Source organism: Condylura cristata, unplaced genomic scaffold (genome assembly GCF_000260355.1).
Source record: "Condylura cristata isolate star-nosed mole 26May11 unplaced genomic scaffold, ConCri1.0 scaffold00019, whole genome shotgun sequence".
Lineage (NCBI taxonomy): Eukaryota > Metazoa > Chordata > Mammalia > Eulipotyphla > Talpidae > Condylura > Condylura cristata.
The window spans coordinates 8,228,640-8,245,214 of NW_004567120.1; the positions used below are offsets into that span (position 1 = coordinate 8,228,640).

The 16,575-nt window shown below is 39.5% G+C and overlaps 1 protein-coding gene across 1 annotated transcript in view; it reads left to right on the plus strand.

Annotated features, from left to right (window-relative positions):
- The first annotated feature begins 13,222 nt into the window (after positions 1 to 13,222).
- Positions 13,223 to 16,575, plus strand: part of DIAPH2 (diaphanous-related formin 2) — an 831,186-nt gene continuing 827,833 nt past the window's right edge. Inside the window, exon 1 of the mRNA XM_004685633.2 lies at positions 13,223 to 13,594. Coding sequence (XP_004685690.1) covers positions 13,463 to 13,594 — 132 coding nt within the window. The 5' untranslated portion in view covers positions 13,223 to 13,462. The remainder of the gene's footprint in view (positions 13,595 to 16,575) is intronic.

The window sequence follows — 16,575 nt, forward strand, 5'->3', positions numbered from 1 at the left end:
ACCCTACTCTGCCCCTTACTCACAGCAAAGCTCATTTACGAAGTCAGGGGGTTAAGCTCTGAGACTGACTGCTCTTTTACAATTTTCCCAATTATAATTGTCGTTACCATTTTTATGATGATGCGGGTCAAATATGTGGGTACTAGGTATGGCCTCAGAAGAGAGGCCACTGGGGCTACAGTGCTTTCAAAGGAAATAGCCATCATGAGCCATTGTTTATGCATTGCCAGTGTGGCACAGCCCCTCTTTTTCTAGAAAGTAATCAGCCCAAGGCAAAAAAAAAAAAGGAAAAAAATTAAAATAGTTAAGAAAAGCCTTTAAGCCTTTTCTTTCTATAATGAGTCCAATTCTGTCAAATAGTACAAAAAATGTATTTGTAAACTAAATCAAATTCCAGTCCATTTGGTTTATGTTTTCATAAATTCATAGGACAAAATAACTAAGCAGAATTTTTGTTGTTTTTGTTGGAACTCTCCATAAAGGATCTTAGAGTGACCTGAAAACATTCATCCTGTCTAGAACTCAGGAGCTATGCCACAGTATGGGCTCACTAGATTCCATCTGTAACATCTGTACCTTTAGGTAGATTTCCTCCTCCTCTTCTTTTTTTTTTTTTTTTCTTTAAGACTTATTTATCTATGGATACAGAATTGGGGGTACAGGCCAGAGTTGCAGGGGCAGTGAGAGGATTCACCAGAGACAGAGTGGGGAGCAGAACAGGTAGATTGATGAAGTACATTGTTGAGGGGAGCAGCGGGCTGGACAGCAGAGGTCTGCTGTGCCATGGGGTCACCTCCCTGGCAGGGGATTGAACTCATGCAGAAGCTGCTACAGCTAGCTTTGCAGTGCTGCGCTTTAACCCGTTGTGCCACCAGGGAAGGCCCGATTTTCTCTTCTTAAGGTACTCAAGGTTTTTTCCTCTGGACTCTCCAGGCCTGCCAATGGCGGTAAGCTTCCTTATTACCCTTGGAGTTCTTGGGATACTTACAGGTGAAGTTACAAGCTCTTTTCTTCTTGAACTTTTCAATTTCTACTCTTGGAAGCAAACTGAACTCAACAATGGTAGTCCAATCAAAGCCTTTGTAATGTAACCATGTCCCTCATTTTCTATTCAAGAGGAAGCAAGTTAAATTCCCTATTGAAATCATGCAAAGATTGACACATTGCCATGAGTGATAAAAACACATCATTTTTCCCCCATGTTATGATGACATCAAGAAGAGAGAAAATGCAAACACAATTTTGTTCTGCTCACAAAAATGCAATTTAACATTGCTGCAGATCCTGGTCAGCTGAAAGAAAATTTTTGAGTCAAAAAACATAAAACCCCATTCTCATTTCAAGCAGAAACTTGGTACAATTATGACCATAACTAATAGTCCTTTTAGTCTGATATAAAATATTCTCAATCTTCATTTCTGTCAATTAGCATGTGTCTTAACATATTGTCAGTCTTTTTACTGGCAATTTCTCCAGAAACAATTTCTGTAAATGTCAAAACTCTGAAATAAATTAAAATCTGATAACAACATAATTGACAAGGAAATTTGCTCAATGCTATAACTTAAAACATTCCAGAACAACATCAGACAGAATTGACAAGCAATAATGTATCAGGGCATATCAGATACCTAAGAATTTTCACATACATTTGAAGAACACCAATATTGATATCCAGGAGTCTGTGTAGGCTAAACATTTCTCTCAAGTAAGATGCTTCCCAATAAGTTCTGATGTACAAGATAAATGCCAAATAGGTAGAATTTTTCTAATGTCTTTCCCATAAGCAAAAGGAGAAACTTTATGGAGTGTCACAGGAGATTTACTGAGGGTCTTCACTAGCCATATGGAATTTCAGGGCACATTCTTGGGTTACTCAAGAATGTGTAACCTCTCTGAACTTGAGGTGAAAAGTAATCTGTGCAATAAGTTCACTCACGAGGTCATAGCCAATTAGGGGGATTGAACAACTTTTCATGCAGAGAAAGCTATATTCAGGTTTGTATCATGAAATTGGCAATCCAGGGGTTATAGGGAGGATTTCTGTTGCAGCCTTCTCATAATCCCAGTGACTGGCGCAATCCTCTTGCTCTCCTGAGCTACTTTAGTATTCAAAATTGAATAGGGTGCTTCAATGTCCACCACAATTTTAGTCACATAATCTCCCATGTTGAGAGTTAATTGGGGGGGGGGTGCTCTAAATGGCTCTATAGGCTTCATATCGAGTGGAGCTCCAAAGTCTTATTCTTCATCTGAGTCCTAATATTGGACTACCATTTGCCTTTTTTTTCTTATTTTCCCCCTTCAATATTTTATTCTGCCTATAATATTTGCCCATGCTGTCATCTGCTTTCTTTCCATTCCTCCCACTTTTCTATTCCTCCTCCCTTCCTCTGCTTCCAAATTGGGACACCTGTTTCAATGTTACTCTTCCTTGCAATAAACACAATTATTGTCCTTAAAATTTCACTTCTACTTCCTTTCCATGTACTGTCATTGCTTCTCCTCGATCCTGACATTTCTTCTGTCTTCTATGAATGTAATTGAAGACACCAAAGCTTCCTTTCTTTTGCATTGTAAACTGTAATATGTATATGTATATTATATGTGTGTGTATATAGATACACATATATATTCTGTACCTGGGAATGACTCATATATTGAATATATCTAAGGTAACCTCTATCATTTTAAATTTCCTTATATCAGAAGTACTCTTCCCAATGAATATTGTGTTAATAATATGAGAATTTTCTAGAACATCTGGATTCACATGTGTGTAAGTACAAATGCTTCTGATAATCCTTTCAAGAAACTAACAAATCCTTGTTGACCTTTGTTTAAACTACAGTACCTTAACAAATTTCATTTGCTTAGGCATTCTTTTCCTTAGCCTTACCAATAAGCATTTCTTACATTGTTCTAGTCTTTCTACTTCCCCATCATTAGGGTCCCAGTTAGAATCTACCATTAGAACGGTCCCTTACAATTCTAGGATTTCTAGCTTCGCTTGGTAGAGATGATGAGATCCTTCAGTAGTGTCACTTCAAATGGTTTCTCTATAGCCATTTTCTGCTCACCTGATGTTAATAGCACATATAACATGGATTGTATATCCATACAGGTAGGCTGATTATAGGCAAAATGGCAGCAAATAAATTAGCTATTCTTTGACGATCTTGCTGATATGAGATCACAGACTTCCTCCAATTCAGGAGATTCCCTCAGGGAAAAAGGGTTATACCCAAAAGTATCCTCACGATTGTTCCTGTTCATTTTAATATACACACCAGGGATTACTGAAGGATGAACTGTCCTACCCCAGGGTATTTCCTTTGGCCAAAGTAGGGTGCCCTGCCTGGTGTCAGAAGAGGGAGCTGTTCTAGTCCTTTGCTTAGGGGGCATTGAGACCTGCAGAGTCTCTTCAGCCTCCCTAGGGGAAGCATTGGTCTCCTAGAAAGGATTCTCCATTGGTGGGTTCAATGTTTCTGGTAAGTAGTAGCGTTCCTCTTTCTAAGTCATCCCTTTACAACTACCAAGGTGAGGGGAAGCCTGATCCCTCTTCTTTGTGTAATGAAATAGGCCTCAGCTTTTGTAAATCTAATTATTGGAGGTACATAAGTGCTTGGGTATATGGAAGTTTGTTCCTTCTGCCTGATCTTTTACAGTTTCTCTACTTGTACAATGTTAGTAGGGTTCACAGATTTGCCAACAGGCCATTGTTTCTCCAGGGATTATGGAGGCAAAGCAGTGTTACAGAAAAAACAAATATGTAAACTGTATACTGACTTACAAGTAGTCTTGTTCCAATCAGTCAGAATTCACATAAGTATGATCTTAGCCAGAATAAAAAGTTCAATTTGTCTTGAACTAAAACAAATTTGTAGAAAATTTTCTCTCTCACTCAGACACAGAATTCCCACCATTCAACAGTCCTACATTAGAGGTTGAAAATGAGCTCTGGATCTATATACACTGAATCTCCATAATATAAAAGTTGTTTTCCATCCCCTCACTTTATCAGATCACCCAAAACAAAATTGAAAGTGGGAGAAGGAGAGAAGCACTGCCTAAGCTAAAGATTGAACCCATACCTGACTGAAAACACACACACACACACATCACATACACACACACACACCTCTAAGTAAAGCCCAACCTCCTTTAAATTAAGGACAGAAAAGTCTTGCCACCTATCCAGCCACTGCAACTCACTGATGGTGGTCAGGAATCTCATGGGCTGGCCAACCATGAGTGCTTGGCTTGACATTGGGAACTCAAGCCAAAACAGGGCAAACCTGTGGATAGGAATGACCTTGTTGGTGAGTCCACATGCATGTGCATCAAAATGCAGGACATGACAAAAAAACAGTATTTTGTTTTGTTTTATAATTTTTTTAATGTATGACTTTTACCTCATTGCATACCCCCCCTAAAATTTCCACCACCAGTTTCCCTATGAATCATCACCATAGTCCCTTGTGCTCTTCTCTCCTCCGACAAAGAGAATTTTGTTTATACAGGGGTTGAGGGAAAGGGAGAATGGAGGACTTAGAAAAAGAAAATGTGTTGCTCAGGACATGGTCAGATGCCATTTGTCCTACCCCAGATACTTCAGCTCTGCTGAGCTGAGCCTGGGACCGAGAAGGAGCTACACGTGGAGAAGGGTGGGGGTGGGTGTCTGCCTGCTCAGCTGAGGCCCTGATACAAGGAGAAGCAGAAGTGGGAGCCAAGCAGAATCAGGAGGCAGATAAAAGAATACTGAGTTTGACCCACTTGCTATGTTTCAAAGTTTATCAGCAGCCCTTGCTCCACTTCCTACTCCCAACACTCCCCATTCAGGAAGCCAGGGAATAGAGCTGGGAGACACACTGTTCTCTTAAAAAGGCATGCTTTTTAATATGAGCAGTTTATTGAGTGTCAATTATACTTCAATAAAGAGTTCAGGGAATTATACATAACTTTGAAGAATAATAATTGTAGTTAACAAGCATTGAGTACTTAGGAAACATGTTACACAATTAACTTCATTCCGAAGCAATCTATATTACTCTCCAGCGCCAGTAAATGGGACTGCTCTGTTTATAAACTCCATCCACATATTTTGTTATGCTGTTTATCATGCAGTTCCTTCTTCCTAATATGCCTTTTTCTCTGATTTTCAACTTTTGGAATCCTACTTATAGAGGTAGCCTTTTCTACGAAACATTTCCTATTCTCATCCTTCTATTTGGTCCTGTAACACTATTTTGGCTAGTACTTGTCAATTGCCTTGACTGGATTCTAAGCCACTGGGGTCATAAAAACTGTATCATTCACTGGTATTTAGCGTGCTGCCCAGGATATAGTTGCTACTCAATAGTGTTAATATAATACTATTTAATTAAAATTATGTGTATACATTCTAATAAACTCTAATTTCTTTATAGTTCTAGAGTCATGAAAAGTAGTACAACAGGCAAAAAAGAAAAAAAACAATCTTTGAATCATGGTTATTTATCACCATAGGGCCACATACAGGGCTGCGCCTTTGGTGGAAAAGCTTTAGTCTGTGGATTTGGGATCAAGCTCAGTCCTGTATGACTTTGAGGCAGTTTGATGGTATAAAGTAACACCATGGTGAGGCTTAAGAGATGAGCACTGTGATGAAAATTAGGGTTGGTACATAGTGTTTAGAAGCAGGTCTGCCCTTGCATAATACTGGTTTGTGAGATGAAGGTGCTAGCGATGAGATGGGTAGCTCACATCAGCCTTTTGGAAGGCAGCAGAAAACAAATGGTACAGGGTGAGTTGGATAAATAAATAAACAAATAAGTAAATAAATGTAAAAGAGCTGCAAAATATATGTTCTTGCATCTAATTCTTAAGAAATCGTCTAGTGATGAAAAATCTTTCCCCCCAATTTTCTTTAAAATGTATGTGTGGGTCCGCCCTGGTGGCACAGTGGGTTAAAGCACAACACTAAAATGCATGCGCAAGTCTGAAATAAGACTTCCTGAAGGAATTTGATGCCAATGACACATATATTTTAGCTTCTCATACATTGCAATGGAATATTTAAGTATTAGGTAAAATGTAATTATATGTGATTGGTTTAGGGGCTGTCCTGTTTAATCAGTTTACATAAACTTCTAAGTGTGAATTTCAATATATAACATTTATTTGGTTAAATATAGTGTTTGTGTTTATTTCTATAAAATGTCAGACATCAGGGCTTGGGTCAGAAATTCCTTTATTTTATCACTCTATGAGGAAATCGATCCCCATATATCCTGCCTTTGCTAGAGGAGGAGAGGTAAAATTGGTGTTCACATGAGAATCAATTCTTTGGAATTTCAAGTAGGTATATTTTTGTCATTGTGGGTACAGGAAAGGAGATTACTTAAACAACTGAGTAATATTTGTACCCAAGAATTAAATAGGTAATAATGAATACATAAATGTTGATGTGGGATTGATTTGCTTTGAAAATATTTTCCTCGTAGAAGCTGGTCACCAAACACCGGATATTGTGATTCTATTTATGTGACATGTCCAGAATATGCAACTCTACAGAGATATAAAGTAGATTTGTGGTTGCTCTGGGTTGGGAGGGAGGGTGTGGTTTGGGAGCATGGGGAGGGACATGGCTAAGGAAGTTACTCTTTTTGGTTTGATGAAAATATTCTAAAGGTGATTGCAGTGATGGTTGTAAAACTCTGCGTATTTACTAAAACGACTGAACTACACTTCAAAAGGGTGAATTTTATATTTGAATTATATCACAACAAAGCTGTTAAAATTTATATGGGAGAATACATAAAACAGAAACTGATTTGTAATACTTGCATAAGTACTGATATCCAGGTAAGAAAAAAAATATTTACAGATGTCAAATATGTGTTCCTTATTTTCATGTAATTAATTATATTTTGAAAAGGTCAGAAAATAAACACAAACCTCAAAGTAAAGGAGGTAAGAGATTTTGATTGTGTAATTTTAGTTTTGAACTATATTCACCATCAAGAGACTGTTTATATTGATTTAAGAAACCTCAAATTCATAAAGTAGGTAGCATCCCTATGAGCATAATAGTATGTTTCTCTGGCCCACATCATTTAGCAAGCAAACTAAAAGTTCTCTAACTGTTTATTACTACGTCTATGTCTTAGTAACCTATGGACTGGACAATTACCACTCAGAATCTGTTAAATCATTCTTGAGAATCATTTTGGGGCTTTGGTTAGTGTTGAACAAGAAAGTCTTTTCTTTATTAAAATGTTTTTCAAATAAAATCTGAAGGGTTGGTTTTCAATTTACTTTATAAAATCGTAGGTGGCATGAATCTGGGAATTTCACAAAGTTTCTATTTGTCATAACACTTTCTCCCAACAGGGAAATTGGCACTATTGTCTCTTGAACTAATTGTCATGTGTTAGTGTTTTAGCTGCCTGGTTCCCTGTCCCTAAACTCTGTAATAGCACAACTGATCATTTTCATCTTTACTCCCAGGTATTGATCATTATAGTCTCCAGATCTTTTCTTGATGCCCACATTTCCTATAGTGGAATCCAATTCTATTCCTAGGGGATAGAGGGTTCAAGGAGCAGTACTGCTATAGTTTGAAAGTATCAAGCAGATCTTTTGCTTCTGGTCCTCCTCTGATCTCAGGCCAGTTGAAGTAATTGGGTGTCTTGGGTACCAGTTTTATTCTTCTGTATCTGCCTCTCTTTCATGGACTTTCTCGGATTAGATTGGATAGGTCGATTTCTTTAGGCATGGTGCTCTGTCTTGTTTAGCACTCTCTTGCTAGAAATTTTAAGGGATTGCTGATTTGTTTCTTAATCCCAACCCTTTTGTCTGAATTCTGTGTGCTGTTTGCTTCCATCTCTGCTTATTGCCTGATACCAGATTCTCTGGGTTCTGTTCTCTGTCTCTCTGCCAGGACATTGCTGCACTTCAGCATTTAGTCGTCTGTTTGCTTATTGCTACTGTTGCACAACCCATCTCTTTACCAGAACATCTGAACTCTTCCTGTTCGTAACTACAGGAAACTTTTAGCTTTCCTGTCCTGCACTAATTCATCTCATCAGATTCTAGGTACTAGGATCCTTGTTCAGGCTTTGCCTGCCAATGACAAGCACTTATATAGATACTGTCTCCCAGTTTGCCCTTAGGTTTTTATTTGCTTGAGCCAACATTGCAGTAATTATTATTTACTTCCCTGTCCTTTGTTTCCTGTACATAATTTGTGGAGAGGAACAGTTTGCTCCTTTTAAACATATTTTGGATACATTCTTGTCTCTTCAATTCCCCTGGGAACAATTTAGTTTCAATTCCCCCATCTTTATCTGGCAGGACTTTATCTACTTTTAGTAGAATTCAGTAGTGGTGCCTTAGAGCATTGCCACAGAGCAGGAGAGAGAAGCCAAGCGGATATGAGTGGGACTGTAGTCTCCATTCTCTTCCTAACCTCAAACAGGTCAGCTAGATTTGTATCTGTTGTGCATATTGGAGTTCTGTGAAGAATTTCAGTTAGGAAAAATAGTCCCGTACTAAAGTACTAAGTTTGAAAACCAGTGGTCAAACTTACTCTACATGCCATTGCCAGAGCAGCTCCTCAAAATAATTACTTGTAACACTTTTGCTAAAAATCCTTACCAAATACTATTATTGTGTCTTACATTTCAATCTGTTTACATACTGGAAAATGTTATGGTGACACCCATGTTTCCAGCTATAATTTAACATTCATGTTCTCCCCATTCTAATCAAGCTCCACTGGCTCCTTAAAATTATTGGTCAGTATTGTTTCCAGACCATTTCATAGATTGTCTTCTCCATACATCCTCATTTTGCTTTGCCTCTTACGTCTGATTTCTGCTTCATAGCTCAGCAGCTCATGTTTTACCTCCTCCTTGAAAATGTCTTCATCTATACAAGCCTCAACTAAATTTACCATATTATATTGAATTTAAAGGCAATGTCTCTGGGTTAAGATGTTAATTTCCTTATAGTACAGTTCCATACACTTTTTTTCTAATTTGTTTCCTCAAGTAAAATTTAAACCTATATGGTAGAGATATTTTACCATCTGGTCCATGACAAGTGTTTGTGAACCATGAATAGCAGATTAGTGACTGGAAATTAGGAGAACGATACCAAAATAAAGGGGAATCTAGCTGGTTCATGTGTTAGGTTTTTAGGAGATTCAGGACAAGCATTCTCACAATTAAGGAGAAATTTTATCAATATATGAAGAATTTATGAAATACAGAAGACTCTTGTACAAGACTCTGCCCCTTTGATGTAACCAATCTAGTGGCTTCAGCAAACTCTAAGTTTCCCACAATATTAAACTATCTGGTGAAGTTCCAAGTTCTGATACTGAGGTCAACAAGACCTTTCATTAAATGTTGAAAAATAAAGCTGAGTACATTTAGGACAGCTAGTTTGGTATTAGTTACATAGTATAATAGATACTTAATATTTACTTTAGGCAAGTTTTTATTTCATAAATATTTTTATGACCCTGAAGGTGGCTGTTTCTCATTTGTGTTGAATTAATGTGTTCTTTCTCTATTAATGATCCAGTCACTAATATGACAACAGGAAGCACATGGGAGGCACAGAAAGCTAGAGGGATATGACAAGGATCCTCAGAAATCTCTGGGGGTAATTGATTTGTTCTAAGTGCAGTTTGAAGTAGGGCAGCATCTAGCAGCCCTTTAGCTTTTCTTCTAGGACATTTTAATGGTGAATGGGTGCTAAATTCATGAGCAGGCAGAGGGAGGGGCTGCAAGGTTGGTGGTGTTTAACATACATTTTTTAATATCCTAGCTGTTGGCAGTAGGTTTTTCTTCATCATAAGAAAAAAAAAAAAGTCTCTTCATTTGCCAGTCTATTTGTGAGTCCCAGGAGTGTAAAAAGCAAGGAATGGAGGTGCAGTGAGAGCAGCCTTTGGACTTCACTTGCTGAATTGCCTTGTTTATTATCAGTGGACAGGGTCCTTCTGTGTACTAGCTTCCAAGATAGGCCAATGCCTCTGATGCCTGACAGGAGTTTGTATAATTTTAATTACTGTTGTTTCTATTAACTGGAGCAAAATATTGAAAAACAATTATCAAAATTAAGATGTTGACATACACAATAAAGAGGTATGTCTTATCAGGGACAGACTTTTTCTCTTTTAGCAGTAAGGATTAGGCTTCTTTTATATATACCTACCTCAAATTGCATCGCAAATATAGCTAACACAGTTTTATATTCAAAATAATGTGAATCTGTTTTCAAGTCTATATACATACTCCAAGCAGAAGTCATTTGTCTTGCAACACCTTCACCCCTTTGAAAACCACACTAATGACTTACAAGTAAAGACCTTCATGATCTGGAAGCTGCTTATCTGTTCTGTGTCTCTTGCCAACAGCCGACTGCTCTCAATTTCCTAACTGTCAGATCTTTGCACATGCTATTGTCATTTCCTTCACCTGGAATGCTCTTCACTTTCCCTCTTAGCTTTGTAATTGTTCGATTACATTTCTGTTCAATGTCCTTCCCAATAGGCTGAAAACTGTCTAAGAGCATATTATGTCTGTTTTCTATGTCAATGTAGCTGTAATTCCTACACAGTAACTTAACACTTAGTAGGCTTTCAACTATTACGTACTAATTAGACCCTTAAGACTCACCTCAAACATCATCATCATTTGGGAAGGTGTCCCAGGGCCTCTGGTACTTTGGTGGTTACCTCCCTGTCCAGTATGGGTTTTCTTTCAAAACACTGTGAGGAGCTAAAGATAAGATACATTAACTTCTACCTTGTACTCCACAGCACTCTGTATGTCATATAGTACACTCCCAAGGAGCTCAATAAATATCTATGAGCAGATTACTGATCAGATTACTGAGCAAGGCTGAGGGTCCTCCTCAGCCTTGGCCCACACCCACATCTCTTAAACAGGAATTACATGAAAGCATAGGATAAATAGTTTACATCTTTCTGCAGCATCCATTTTACTAAATTTTTAAAGGAGGGGATACATTTAAATAATTTAAATCATACATGTATGTGTAGGTGTGTGTAATGAGCCAAAATAAAAATATACCAAAACTTTAAGTCAAACAGGAACTTTCGCAAAGCAAATTTCTCAGATCTCCTTGTTGACTCTGACTGGAGGTCTTCAGCAGGTCAGAAATTTTTGAATAGATTAAATAGGCTAATCTAATGCACAATTAAAAATAACATTAATGACAACGACAAAGTTAGGATTTAATTTTTTTTCAGATATCTAGTTTTTTTTTTTTTTTCACTCTACTGTCCAAACTAATTGCCTCACCCATAGAACATGGATAAATTCATCCTAACGCATTCTCAGGTGCAGCATAGCTGAATTTAGGTTGAAGGGGAGAAGGGCAAAAGGAGTCATAGCCTGAAGATATCTGAGTAACAGTCATATGGACATGTATATAGAGTGGGTATCTGAGTTTACATTTCAGGTAGCTTCTAAGCAATATGTTCTTATTCTATAATGGTGTTTCAGTTAAATCCTGCTCTGCCCCAATAATGTGAACATTATTCATAAAGAGTCCTGTCTAAAAAGGATGGAAGAAATATAGCATGTGGGTGCTTTCCCGCACCCAAGAACTAAAGAGTATCAGCACCTGCTGGTCCCTGTTACTACACAGAAAGACCAAGCATTTGTCTAGAGATTTACATTTTTTAAAAAAGATTTTATTTATTTTTACTAGAAGAACGGGGGTACAAGCCAGAGGTGTGAGGAGTGAGAGGATTCACCAGAGACAGAGGGGGGAGCAGAACGCATAGATCTACTGAAATACACTGCTGAGGGGAGCAGGGGCCAGACAGGAGAGTCTGCCACCCATGTGGGTCACCTCCCTGGACAGGGAGCCAAGTCTTGTTGCAGTGGCTGCCATATCTTCACAGTGCTGAGACTTAACCCCTTGTGCCAACAGTGAGAACTGAGAGATTTACATTTTGAATAAAACATTGACTTACATCTTACTCAATCACTGAAAAAACAAAAACCAAAAAACCCTAAACTTAAACTAGTTTGGGAAACTGAAAAATCGTACTCAATTCGATTACTAGCTTTATAAAAGTGCTTTGGGTATATCTGTAACCCCCCACCTTGTGGTTTATTGGTGGGAGCCTGCTGCATCTACGACCCACCAGTATGGGAATAAAGGAATGACTGTATTTCTTGCGTCATGAGGTAATCATAGCAACAGAACCCATCCGCTCTTTCCACTTTTTTTTTTTCTTCAAAAATGGCTCAATTTATTTTTCCAGGTGCTTTTGTCCTTATGGTGATCAATCTCTGAAGTGTTTTATTAAAGTCAATACAGTTCCTGTGTCATCAATTACATACATAGTTAGATCCATTTGTTTTCTTAAGATGTGTTAAGATACTTTTAAAATAAAAAAATCATTTTAAAAATTATGTAAAATATTTCCCAATTGAAAAATCAAACCAAGATATATTTAAAGAAACATAGTTCTACCTCTCTTTCCTTGCTCCTAATTCCTCCTGCACTCATACCCAAAAGACTCTACCAAAAAACCAGTAGAAATAACAAACGGCTACATAAAGTCGCAGGATACAAAAATCAGTGCACAAAAATCAGTTGCATTTCCACATGCAAACGATATATCAGAAGAAAGGGAAAGAAGGAATACAACCCCATTTACAATCACTCTTTCCACTTTGACCCATAGTCTTGTTGAGGCCATCAACCTCTTCGGGGGTGGATTTCCTATAGGATGCCAGTGGCCTTGCCAATCAACTTCTCCCACAGGGCACAGCAGGACACACCCCCAGCAGGGCCCGGACTGGTTGGCCCTCTGGCCTATACTAGAGGAAGCAGATTGTCAGGTAGACCGGCCAGGGAACCACGGGAATTCTGCTGGTCCTCAGTTTCCCTATCTCTAAAATGGGCTGCTCTTCCTGTTTATTGACTAGTTCCCTCCCATTTCACGCTAGGCCCTTAGGAAGTGAAATCCGTGCTTCACCGCAGCGAAATCACTGTCCTTAGCTCCCTTCCCAGGGCCGGGCATGCTCAGTAGCCCGGACCCGCGCGGCACCCGAGTAGGAAGCCGCCCTCCGCGCCCGGGCAACTGGCTGCCGGCACTTTGATGAATCACGTGTGTGGAGGCCTCTTAAAGAGATAGGCACCCACTTTCCCTCCACCCTAAACACCGCCCTGAGGGTGGTGGCGGCGGCCGTGGTGATTGCAGCTGCTCAGGGGCAGGGCTTGCCCCAGCGCAGAGTAGTGGCAACGGCGCGTTGCGTCGTGGGTGCCTGAGACTCGGGAACCCTGGGGCCTGGAACCCGCAGCTCTACTGGGCAGACACATTCGCACCCAGGAAGAGCTGCTGCCGAAAGAGCGGGGAACTGCCCCGAGGGGCTCCTCAGTGGAGCAAAGGGGGGGTTAAGGGCACAGGTGACAGGGCCGGAGAAAGATGGAGCAGCCCGGGGCGGCGGCGTCAGGAGCGGGAGGCAGCAGCGAGGAAGCCGGTGGGGGCCGAAGCAACAAGCGGAACGCAGGGAACCGGGCCGCCTACGAAGAGGAAACGAAAAACAAACCCAAATTGGTGAGTGCTCCCGCAGTCCCCGCCGGCCTTGGGGACAGCGAGAGCCCCGGCTCCTCCTGCCGTTGAACACGGGGGACCCGGGGCCCCCTCCCTAGGGTGACCGCGACCTCGCTGTGCAACTCAGGGAGCCGCTCGAGGCGCGGCCCCGCGGAGGCGCGGAGACGGCGTGGGGGCGGAAGAGCACCCCCTTCTCCCTTTAACCCCTTTTTCACTCGTGTCAGCTCGGGAAGCAGTGCGGGAAGGGGAAGGGCCCCACCCCAACTTGGGGAAACCCGGAATACGGGCTAGGGTCTGTTGTTGTTTGTCTAACTTGTGGCCACGAACCTTTGAACGATCCTGTTTCCCTCCCACTCCTGTCAGTTGCTGGGTTTTGCCTTTTTAACGCTTTGGGCCCGGCGGGGAGTACCTCTTCTTTTTAATCCAAATACTTGGGAGCCCACCCACGGACTTGCACCTCAAAAACCGAAAGCCACAAAACAACCGAACAACCACACACACACAACGTAGGCTCTCTGTCTTTCCATTTTGCCAGAAATCCTGGGAAGAGGCGCCTACGTGCGTTTTTTTTTTTCTTCTTTTTTTTTTCCGCCCAGCCTTTCCATGTGCTCTCCCAAGAAAGACTTCTTTGGAAGAGTGGGAGAGGGGGCGAGAATGGGAGTTGCAGACTGGTTGAGGTACCACCAACTTTCGTGTGTGTGCTAGGCAACGTTACAGTTCTTTCCCTTAGTTGGGTAAGGACCCTCGAGAGCAATAGGCGGACTCCGCAAGTCTACGGGCTTTGAGTGTGTGAACCAGCCCTAGCAGTCCATTTCCTGTCACTGACTTAATGCGCAGAGAAATGAAATCTCTGGGGCCTGGCATAGATTGGGAAATACTGGAGGTTCTTCAATTCATCAGTTTAAAAAGTTCCTCTTTTGTGTAAACTTTCTAGTTCTGATGGCAAAAGGGGAAACGGTTTTCCAACATAACTTCAGCGAATCCTCCTTCTTGACCAAAGGTTCTTCGTTTAGATCTGTAGCACAAGCCACATGTTGCACATCTAGTTTTCAGTTTTAAACAACTTAACTACAATAAGGAAGGAGATGGTGACCTATAACTAGAGCTGTTTTTTATGGCATCTTGCCATTTGGCGTATAATTGTTGCACTTCTCTCTCTTGCCGCCTATTTGCTTTTCATTTATGGGATGTCCATAATATTGGAAAAGGGTCAAAGCATTGTCATTTCAAGAAATATGAAGCCTTTCACTCTGTCGGAAGGGACCTGGTGCGGTAGAAATTGACAAGTGTATGGTCTCATCCATCAGTGCACCCTAACTTGAGGTGAATTGGAAACTTGCTTACTTCCATGTGTCCTGTTACTCCAACATTTACAAGTGAGGACAATGAATCACAAGCTGCTTGTGAATTGTCCATGCTGGTAGAGGTTTAATGGATTTAATGGGTGCCCCATCATCATGAAAGTCAGAAAAGTTTTGTTAGTGTATTATAAAGGTCAGCCTATCTAAAAATTCTGATGCCTTGGTTTTGACATTTATCAGTTTTTGATAAAAGGGTGATCTTATTTCCCTTCTTCTTCTTTTTTTGATCCTATACAAAACTGTGGTTTAAACTGTCCTAAAAGTTTAAGCAAAAATAAAACGCAAACAGATGGTTTCCACAAATAGCTTGGTATATCCAGCAAGAACCTTTTACTTTTAGAGAATATGCTGTCAAGAAAAAGCACTTATATCTGTCTGTTAGTAATAACACCTTGATTATATTCTTCCTTTCTTCATGGTCATTTGTCCTGTTCCATCTTTTATGTTTTACTTGCATTGACAAGGTAACTGGATAATTATGAGATGGTATCACTTTCAGTTCCTAACTAATACTGTTCTGTGTTGAACATAGCTTGATATTCTAGAACAAGTGTTGGAATCAGAGTGTGTGTTAATATTAATGAGTTTTCATATTTGATAAAACATAACATTATGAGTAGTATGCAATTTTACAGGTGGATGTGTCAGAATTAATAAAAATAAATTTAGGAACACATTATAGCATATTTTAAGGTAAGCATGTTGGCCCAAAACAAGACTTGGTAAACTTTTTTTTTATAAGTGCCTAATTTTGAGTTGTCCTCTTGAAGTGCATAATATGTTCTTCTAAAGCCTTTTAGGGAGGAATTGATTTGGGATTCTTAGCTTAAAATATTGCTAGTGAGATAAAGGTTTACGTCAACCAAATTTTGGTAATTTGAGTATTATGTTAATAATCACTGTAATGATCCTTAATTTTGAGTGTAAATGAGTTGTGTTGGATTATGAAAGAACCATAGGCAATAAATAATTATTTGTGTAGGTGATTGTGAGCATAGGGGTTCTTAAACTGCAGAAATTATATGAAAAATTTGAGTGTATATATAATAGATAAGTACATTATTTTTCTGTGTTCTATAACTTTCATTAATTTCTTAAAGTTATATGTCACCTATAGAAGTATACAAGCTAGTAGGTTATCAAAGAGAGTAAAGAAAATGCCAGTTGATTCCATTGAAATTACTGGGGAGTAAAGGTAGTCAGTGATGAAAGGAGGAGAATAGCACTGACCTTACATACAACTGATAGTGATAGTGAAGATAAATCAAATCATCTAAGGGTAAAAAAAGTTAGCTATACAATGTCTATATAGTGTTAGCTAAGGTGAAAATTTCTACCACATGGAAAACTGAACTCAGTAGCTATAGTTTAGTGGATTCATAAAGAATACAGCTTGTGTTCAGTTGTTTTCACTTTGTTACTCATGGATCTGGAAAACTGGGAAAGGAAGGAATGTTTTATGTAAAGAAGTACTTTCATCTTAGTATCATAACATGTTTGATGGATGTTAGTGAGAATTTTTTTCAGAGTGACATTTCAGGACTTTTAACAATTTATGTTTAAGATTAAATGAAAACTTAACAGGATTCATTTAAATTTTCTTCATCTGTGCATCCTCATAGT